At 32.3% G+C, this 10,637-nt stretch overlaps 1 protein-coding gene across 11 annotated transcripts in view; it reads left to right on the forward strand.

The window, feature by feature from the left end:
* Nucleotides 1–10,637, forward strand: part of LOC119635146 (mushroom body large-type Kenyon cell-specific protein 1) — a 125,515-nt gene that overhangs the window by 106,526 nt on the left and 8,352 nt on the right. For 9 of the 11 annotated variants that reach the window (XM_038029745.1, XM_038029749.1, XM_038029750.1 and 6 more), the window contains 4 exons: nt 116–367; nt 475–785; nt 857–1,061; nt 1,561–1,849. In XM_038029745.1, coding sequence (XP_037885673.1) covers nt 116–367; nt 475–785; nt 857–1,061; nt 1,561–1,849 — 1,057 coding nt within the window. Of the gene's footprint in view, nt 1–115; nt 368–472; nt 786–856; nt 1,062–1,560; nt 1,850–10,637 lie in introns of all 11 variants that reach the window. The other 2 variants (XM_038029746.1, XM_038029747.1) reach the window with 2 other exon arrangements.

The raw sequence follows: 10,637 nt of genomic DNA on the forward strand, positions 1-10,637 counted from the left end.
TTTAAAAAAAAAAAAAAAAAAAAAAATATATATATATAAGAATTTTTATACATATATATATTTTTAATTCCTTTATCATAACTAATATTTTAATTTTTTTCTTGTATAATTTTAGGCTTAGAGCGTATCGCTGAAGAGTTAATGGGGCTTAGGAAATGGAAGCAATACCAAGAGACATTAATGCGAAGCTATTTGAATTCAGAACAATTTGTTGCAATAATCGACGACAACGCAATCATACAGAAGAAAGACCTGGATAAATTGGCAGATACAGAAGACAACAACCACCGCGAACAAAAAGATAGAAAGACCGAAAACCGTTTTATTGAATCCAGTAATTATCCACAACAACAACAACAACAACAAGGTAAATTTTGCTTTCTAAACGTTTCGAAAGGAACAAAACATTTTTGAAATTTGAATTTTTGTTTGTTTTTTTTTTTTTTTTTTTTTTTTTATATTTGATTGGTTTAGCATCACAAAATCTTACACAAATAAATTGTGTAGAAAATAATTCATCATTCACCGAATCACTAGCCAATAACAATAACAATAACATCACACCGAATACCCTTAAAGCAAATATTGATTTAGAATTGCCGGTGAGTCCATCACAACCGCAATCGCCAGCATCACAAACGCATATTGAACCTGAACCCATCGATTGGAAACCGAATGATAAGTGTTATTTTTGCATTAACGGTAAATTACTCACAGTGAACGCCAAGGGTGAATTGGTGGCCGAATCCGGCCCAACCGGGTCAGAAACGGACCACATGCAAAGAGTAAGATTTAATTTATATTCATAAATTTTTAATTAGATTATATAAGTGATAATGAATTGATGAATTTTTAGCTTGATTGCGATACGGATTCTAATGAATCGTCCACACTAACGGCCAACGTAAACAATTTACCCTTTACGGGTGGCCCTCTAACCGAAAGTAATCGCATAACACTGAATAAGCTTTTAACGCCGCATCTGAAAACAATGACCTCAATGGATTCGATGGCGGTACGTTTAGCTGCCATTCAATCAATATCGGGGCAATTACTTCCAAGTAAGTAAAATAATAAACTTCTTCTAAAGACCAAAGAACATGAGTAATGTTTTAGAGTTTTTTTCATTAGTGATATCCATCCATCTATCCATCATCGATATCCCCCTCCCTCCCATTAATCTAATTCCATATTTATAATTTACGCAAGAAATAATTCAAAAAAATAAGCTTCTCTCCCTTCTTGTCGCACTTTTGCCTTTAAAAGGGAACTGATCAAGTGTCTTTCACATCGGTATCTATGTAAAGGCAATAAACTAAGACCTAATGCTTAATTTGAAAATTTTGCTTCTTTGAATCTTATTGCTTCATAATTTTAAAAGTAAGGTTAGACAAGTTGGAACATGAAGAAGCAGAACATTAGAATGTCGTTGATACCAATCTCAAAGCCCCATTGCAAGCATTGAACTTACATAAATTTACATTTAATGTAACAATAAAAATAAAAAAAATATTTTTGTGATTTTTTTTTTTTTTATTAACTTTTTCTATTTCCCATTAGATTTTAATTGGATGGGTCAACAGCAGCAATCATCAACACAAGTAACGCAGCAACAGCAACAACAACAACAGCAGCAACAACAACAACAGCAACAACAACAACAACAGCAAACACAACCGCAACAAAATGTTTCGGTTACACCAACTACCTCAGATACATTAGCGGCCGCTATAAGTCCCACGCTAAAGGAATCGCCGAATTCCAGTGATGCAACCGGTGAACAACCTTTAGATTTAAGTTCCAAACCATCTCCAAATTCATCGCTTATTGGTGATTTAAAGAGTGTGAGGTAAGTTTAAATTAAAAAGACTCTTAACTAATATTAGTTTAATCTAATGAATACATAAAATGAAAAAAGAAATATTTTTATTAGAAATATTTGGAAAAGGAAAAAACAAATCAAATCAAATTCGATGAAAATGTTGAACAAACTTAAAGGAAATTTACTTAAGAATCGATTTGAATTTTACGAATTTTATTGCATTATTTTATATTAACAATTGCGTTGTAGGTGTCCAATAGTAGATTTACCGCTTATCAAATTAAATGACAGTCATTGTAAATCCTTGCCATACGTATTCAAATTAATATTTAATCAGGTATCAAAATGTAAATAGGAAATCTTGTATAAAACCGAATAAGCGCAACTGCAAATGTAAATTCGCTCAAATTATGAACGCATAACGTAACGTAATCAACATAACTATTATTATTATCATAGACGGGTAGAGAGATTACAATTTTTACGTATTTAAAAAACAAAAAAAATAAAAAAGTTGTAATTGTTAATCCAATTTAATCTGACAAACGAAACGACAAACGACTTGTTTTGAGATTCGTTGTTAATGCGATTAATTTACGTTAACGTTGATTTCTAATTAATAACTTTACAACATACCAGAAATACTTTATTGTCAAACGCACAATTAAACCTTCATTCAATATTGGCCTATGTAAATCTCAAATATTAACGGTAAAAGTTAGAATAGATTTGTGTCCGGCGTGCAACCAATATAATAACAATTTCTTTACAATCTTTCCTTCATCAAGAAAACAGAAGAGGGAAACGTCGGAATCTTTTACAGTGAGAGCAAATTTTCTAAATTCGACAACGAAAGTCAATGATATAAACGCTTTATCGGCGTAAGATTTTGAGTTCGCCTTGCCAAGCCCAACGTAATAATTATGTTGAACAGATAAGATTTCTCAACTCCATCCGCCTAAGTCTACAGCGCCCTCTAATAATCAAAATATAAAATGTGGTAACTAATTTTTCATGTTTATCCAAAGTATGGTCTTCGCTACTTCTCCCATTTTTTTTTTTTTTTTGACAAACAATGATTAGCTTGCCGAAAAGACATCATCGTAAGAATGAAAGCCCGGCTCAAACAGCCAAAATTAGATCGAGTTATATGTAGTTTACGATAAAGCTGAGTAGAATTTATTAACACACAACGAACGAATTTTTGCTTTCACTATATAAATGGGGATTCAGTTAATCCTCTGTCAACCGTTTTATAGGGTACATGTTACATTCAATTGTTTTTCTTAACCTCTGTAATGGAGAGTCAAAAAATGTTAGGCGCTAAGGCGACACCTCAAAAAATATGCAGCGAAGGACTGATAACTAATTGAAAGGACTGATAATAATTGATTGATATTCCGATGAGGAGATACGCTCTTAAAAGACGAGAGGTCCTCCCGACTTTGACGGCAAGCTTTTAAAGTTAATATCGGAGGAAAATTTCGCGCTAATCAACAAAAGGTATAGCAAGAAATTGAAATATCTCTCTATCTCTCAGCTCTTAAATTAATACAATTTTGTTATTCAATGAGAACAGAAAGTAAATAAATGTTTGACGAAAGTTACTTATGACTCGACCGAACAGGGTGTCGACAATAACCGATGTTAGTCACAAAGAATTATGTCGCCTGATAACGGCTAGGAGGTTAACACACAGTTCAGATTTTTATTCCGAACTTCTTTTAAGCGAATTTTTTAATGCTATTGAACGTATTTTATAGAAACAGAATGGCACGAGATATTTTATTTCAACTGCTATCTATCGTTAAGCATTAATTAATTCATCTTTCTATTAGGCAGAAAATAAATTCAATGCAGAAAGCAATACCGATCTTTCGCAAACAGATAATAATTCATCTATTGGAACAAATGTTATTCAGAAACAGTAATGTCTGTTAGTAACAGCCGTCAGAGTAGAGCATTTTAGGTTAATGCAGTGAACATTTTTCCAGTATATTGTGGCCTACATTGACAAGACTTTTGGCACATAGACTTACTTTTTTTCATCTCTTTGTTACTAGCGTTTCCTAATGGTCGCGTAAGCTATATTATAAAACAAGCTCGCCATAAATATTCAATCTTATAGCCGACGTTAGTGGTTCGCCTAGACCGCATCATGGTTACTTGAGATGTGCATACCGTAGTGCATACCTAATTCATTATTCGTAACCATTTAGTGGGACTCTTATTGAATTTCCATTCATAAGTCATAGTAACGGAATTCCTTTTATAGTCAACTTTTTTATATACATATCAGAGAATAATTTACTAAAAGTTTTCCCTAAGAAATCAAAGTATCTATCCAAGTATCTATTGTGTATTCACAATACCACGCAGAACTGTTTCAACAAATTCTCACAATATTATTTTAAACAACGAACAATCTCATCTTAGTAATCAATTTTGTGGTTTGACATTAAACTCGCTACAGATATACGATGGCATAGATTTTATTGAAAATTCTTATGAGATCTTTTTTGTAATCATAATTAGGATTCTCCTAAGAAGTCGAATGCAAAACTACTCTCGTTTCCAAGATATTAACATTAATAACAATACGAATGTATTCAGCTTAAAGCATGCGAATAAATTCCGAATCGGGATAATAAGGGTATGTGTATAATGTGTAAATATAACTTTGTGCCAACAATACAACCGAATTAATACAGAGATACTTAAGGCAGACGGTGATAATAACTTCAATTATATTTTCGTAAAGTTTGAGTGCATACATATGCGTTAATATACACAAATGTCTATATATACTCGTACAAACACAATAACAATTATCCGCGTATTCATGCGATACAAGCAACCATGCATTTGTGTGTAAATGCACGCGCTTAAAAGAGATTATGGTTGATGATGACGATGGTGCTGATGAGGATGATGATAATGATGATAATGATGATGATTATGGTGGCGCGACAAGACTGAAATTTATGTAAAAATTTGTTTTTCACCTCCTCTTATACCCCTACTCGTTTGCTTTTCTTGTTTCGTTTGTTTTCGTTTTTGTTTTTGTGAATTTTTTTTTTTTTTTTTTGGTTTTTCGTTACACAGAGGTAAAAAACATATACGCATTCATTTGTGTATGGATGTATGGATGGATGTATTCATACATTTGGGGAATGCAATAGCGACAGCAATTAAGTAAAAGATGCATTCTGTTGCCGTGCATTGACGGCAACAACAACAATTTATCTGCGCAACAACAGCTTAAATACTGTCTGAGTACTTATGTATGGCAATAACATTAAGGTGTGATTTTAATGAAACATTGAGGCAAAAAAAAAAAAAAAAAAAAAAAAAAAAAAAAAAATAAATTCATGTTCACGTTCACCGGTAAAATATATTTTAAAAAAACAAAAAAAAACCAAAAAAAAAAAAAAAAAAAAAAAAATGAAATAAAATCAAAGAACAAATCAGAACAGGAAGAGGGAGGGAGGGAGAAAAGTTACATATGTAACTGAAAGTCAGCCTATACTTTTTATACCATTACTCGTAGAGCAGAGTCTAGACTATGGTACAAGTAAGTGTTAAAGGAAAAACGAAAGTGTTTTCGGAAAAGAAAAAAAAAAAATTGAAGAGAAATGCAATAAAATTCTTAGTTAACCATATATGTGTTGATATGTGTACATGCATGCATGCATGCGTGCATTCATATGTATATATTTTGTAGAAAATCATCTCCCTTGGATCTGCTCAAATCGGAACTTTTTGAAGTGCTGCGCCTCCTATCATTACTTTTGTTTCGCTACCATAGATGAATTTTGCGGAACAGACGAAAGTCACACTTGTGTAAAAAATTTTTGCAATTATAATGATGATGAATCTTTTGAAATGTTTTTACATTTGCTAAATTATCCCAAAAAAATTGTTTTCCTTTTTTTTGTTTTTTTTTTTTTTTTTTTTTTTTATTTACTTTTTTCCTTTCTTTTTTTTTTTCATTTAAATCTTTATTTCTATTCAATGGTTAGGTACGTACGCTGTCGCATATAAGAGAAAGAAGTTCATGCATACTTTAATACGCAAATGTATAAATAAAACTTCACCTTTTGTTAATTTTTTTGATATTCATTTTATATATTCTGGATTTTTTAAGGGACAGTGTCAGTTGCACTTTTGTTATTATTAAAATTCTCTGCCTTGTTGTTGTTATCGCAGCTACAGCTACAGCTGTATCTCTAGCTCCTGCAAACCGGAGTGCAATTAACTCGTATATTGTTTTGAATGTCCTGGCCTGTCAACTTTTATCCATTATATGAATAGACTGGTTGGTTTTACATTTTTCATTTTTATTTTGTGCACAAATATTTCTTTTCCCCCCAATTTTTTTTCTCTTTTTTTTTTTGTTTTTTATTTATTTACTTTTGTACATATATTTTTATATTTTATTTTTCGCTTTTGCGCAATTGCTGGCTTTTTTTTTTTTATTTTGGTTTTTGTGTGTGTGTGTGTGTGTTTTTTTTTCAGATTTTCGGTTGAAGTTATGTTAATGAGATCTGGCGGCATGGGTGGCGTATGAATAATGAAATACGTTAACAACATAAGTAGCGATTGAGTATTATATAGGAAATGGTAAGAGAAAGAGCGAGGGAGAGAGAGAGAGAGAGAGAGAGAGAGAGAGAGAGAATTTAATAATGATTATCGCATACATGTAAACATTTGAACAAACAGTTAATGAATAAAATAACAGAAATCGTTGCGTACCCACGAGCACATCATCGGACAAAAGGATACTCAACTGTAACGCCCAAAATAAGTGTGTGAAATTTTGCTAAATCCATATATATTTGCTGATTCTGATATCACTAGCACATACTTCCCTATTAATTGTCCTCTCGAAATCGCATTTACAGCCTTAACAATGAAAACAATCAGTTAAAATTTCCGATTCAAACGTCTTTTATTTATCTGAACAATTAAAAAAGCTCAACTCAGTTGTCTATTATTAATCTTAAGATTTTTTAAATTAGCCTTTTTAAGGCATGCCGACAGTTGGTAACTATAGCAGATGTTTCCTAACTGTGTTTAAATATCATGCTAACTAGTTTTCTATATTAAGCCGTCACGACGGTAATTGAAAACAAAGCGACGACTTCTCAACTTGCTCTGTCCCACTGCTGTTGCTTTTGCAAAGAAATTTTCGATTATAAAGGCCGAAGGTCTTCAAGACACCAATTTATCGTCTTCGGAAGGCAAGGAATGCATCGCGTCTAGTTGATCCCTTCGATAATAGAATATTTCTGTGGAGGAAACCGACACTTGTCGCAGTTTCCAATCCAGCCATGACTTTTCACACACACACTCACACATTCGTATTGATACGACTATAGAGGAAAGAAAATCTTCTCTTCTACCTTGAAAAAAGAAACGGACAAAGCGACAAGCAAATGATTAGATAAGCGGATAGACAAAGAGACGGACAAAAAATAACGAATAAAAATCCAAGTAGACAAGCGAAAAAGTTGAAAAATAGACGAATAAACGCACAAGCGAATAATTTAGAGAAGTAAATTTTAGAAATAAGTTTTCGTTTTTTAAAGAAGATGAAGTAACCTGATGACCTGAACACATCACATTGGAACCTAATAACTGTCACGCTTCAATTTATAGCCAATCAACGTTTATTATAACGAGTAAGAAAGTTACATATATATATATGCCGGATAACACCCAATCTTGTATATTCACCATCGTCTTTTATAAGATCAGTGTCTCTTGTCAGCCTTCTGCACGAATGATAAACAAAAAACCTCAAAAAAGTGAAAGCAAATTACTTTGATCATTCTTCACTTTTCAAAATGAAATAAAATTAATTTTGAAAAATTTAATTCTTCTATCTCTTGTAATATATAAGTAGTTGCTTTCAGTTTTTGCTTTACTCTGGACTTGGCTTGATTCTGTCAAATTTTAAGTCAATACACCACACAGACGAACAGACAGATCAGGTTAGATCTATTGAAAGTCTGACGCAGATCAAGAATATATAATCTTGATTGGAACAAATCATAATACATCAAGCCCAGGTGATATTCATCCTTAGCGTTGAGTTAGACTAGTCTTACTAGGACCTATTTAAAGATTGCAAAAATTATGTTCTGCAGACTTTCCGGGTAGTAATAGTTACGGTCAAACTCCCGGAAAAAAAATGTATATATTAATATATATATATATATATAAATATATACACATATAATATATAAACATATAATAATATATATGTAAATGTATAAATATGTATGTAAACATAATTGCATATAACGTATAAAATTGTTTACGTGCATCGAAAGCATTCCAGTATTAAATATGTTTTAGTGATTGTGATTCATTTGCAATTAATTAATTACAGGCGTACGTATCTCGCAATTAAAGCTTTACTTTACATATAAAGTTTTTCACACAGAATAATATATCCAAACCGCATTAATTTACCGCCGACATTATGTGTGTATGCGTGTGCATGTGGGGATTCACAGAGAAATATAAATTTCTGTTGTGTTTTTTACAATGAAAAATATCTGAAAATAATGAAAAATGTAAGAAATCAATAGGTTTACGGCACTGATGAAATTTAACATTTAAGAAAAATGCCACAGACTTAGAAGTAAATGCGTTCTTTAACAGGCCTTCCACACACACACACACACACACACACACACACACACATACATACATACACACGCACACAAACGCATACTTCAAGTTCTATATACGGCACGATTCACTTACACACAGAAACGCATATACGAACCTTATCTGCATAGAGAAAAGACCTGTCAACCTGCTGTTAGAGAAGACACGGTAGGCTCATCTATCATACCACCCGTGGTTGCATGACTTTTATAGAAATTATCGAAGCAATTTTGCATGTTGTTGTTGCTATTGCTATTGTTGTTAGTGTTGTTGTCGTTGTTGTCGGTGCTCTTATTGTTGTTCCCCTCATCACCGTTGATTGTTGTTGTTGCTGTTGTTTGTGGTATTGTTATTAATATTATTTCTTCCTTTTTTTTCCAATTTATTGTATAATATATCACACGACGAGGACACACACAATTAAGAAACACTTTACAAAATATTCTTACGTTGCAAAATTTGGTTTTTCGAACGTTTATTATGCATTATTATATGTGATATACACAGACATACACTTATACATATGCATTTACTTATATTTTTTTTTTTTTTTTTTTTTTGTTTTTGCGTTTTTTCCTTCTACTAGTTGTGAAAAACATTTCCTTTTTTTTTTCCATGTTTCTCATGTGTAGTAGACGTACATATTAAATATTTGGATGTATTTGTATGTGTAAGCATAGGTTAAGGCACCTCTATGTGGTTGTCATACAGCTTTCTACTTCTTATATATTTCCCTTTGCCCTACTGCCAACAACTGTCGTCTTCAAATGCCTCTCATTTGGTGTCAGTTTAAGTCGATGCTGTGGCTATGTATTTGTGTATGTGCATCATATATATACGTACGTGTACGAGAGCAAATGTATAAATGTGTTTTTGTATATATTGTCGAAACAATACTGAACAAGCAGCTCGCATCGGATGCCTTCATGCACTTCACACTGCGCACCAGACAGAAATGAGTGCATCATATCGATCGAATTTTTTTACTTATTTTCCCCATACATATACATATACATATATATACATATATATATATAAATATTTATATATATATATATATATATATATATATGGTAGTTTTTGTTGCTGCTACTACTGCTGTTAGACTTTAGCCCTTTTAACTATAATTCGCGCTTTGCTAGTTTTTCTTTTTTCTTTTTTTTACGTGTCTTTTACTAACAATATTTGGTTGTCTTTCCTGCTGTTGAACTTTTTTCAATAATTGGTTTTTCCTCTGGTTTTCTTGCCTCTTGTTTTTTTTTTTTTACTACTTTTTAATATTTCATTATTTTGACTATGGCATCAACAAAGATTGCACCTCAAACAGTTAACGTCAGTCTCTGCTCAGACTTTAAAAGTTAAGTAACAATTTATATATATATATATTTTTTTTTTATTCCTAATTGTGTGCATTTGTCCAAACGTCAACATATAATGTTCTTGTTGCTATTGCTGTCGTTGTTATTGTTGTTGTTCTTGTTCTTGTTTAAGTCATTGCAAAACCACTTTACGCTACTTTTGGCATTTTCCGATCCTTTCTGTTCGCTTTTTTCCTCGTTTTTTCTCTTCTAAATTATTTTCCATAATTTGTCATTTCAAGGAGCATGAGTTAGGCTTTCATATTTTCACGATTGTAAAAAATCTATTAAAATATTATATAAAGCTTGTCAATGTATGTGTGTATGTATTTTTTGCCTGTTGTCCGTCGGTTCGTCTGTCTTTGCAGCGGTTTGCTTTCATAACCCGGCTCGGCAGCGTATTGCCAAAGAGTGTGAGCAAGCGCACAATTACCCATCTTGTACTATGACAAAAATTAACATCTAGCCTTCTAACTGAGAGGAGTGAGTTAGAACAAAAAACCAAAAATAACGTAATGATGATGAAAATCTCGCAGAACCAACTCTAACCACATATCTTCGAAAATTGAAAACAAATATAAGCTGCAGTCACCGACTGCAGTGAAATGCAATTTTCATTGCATTGCATATGTGAATAACTGTTTATGTGCTTGTTATATACATCTACGCACAAACGCATCCTCTCTCTCTGTAACACGCACACACACACACTCACACTTGCACTCGCACCACACACACACACACACACACACACACACACACACACACACACACAC

Source organism: Glossina fuscipes, unplaced genomic scaffold (assembly GCF_014805625.2).
Source record: "Glossina fuscipes isolate IAEA_lab_2018 unplaced genomic scaffold, Yale_Gfus_2 3, whole genome shotgun sequence".
Taxonomy (NCBI): domain Eukaryota; kingdom Metazoa; phylum Arthropoda; class Insecta; order Diptera; family Glossinidae; genus Glossina; species Glossina fuscipes.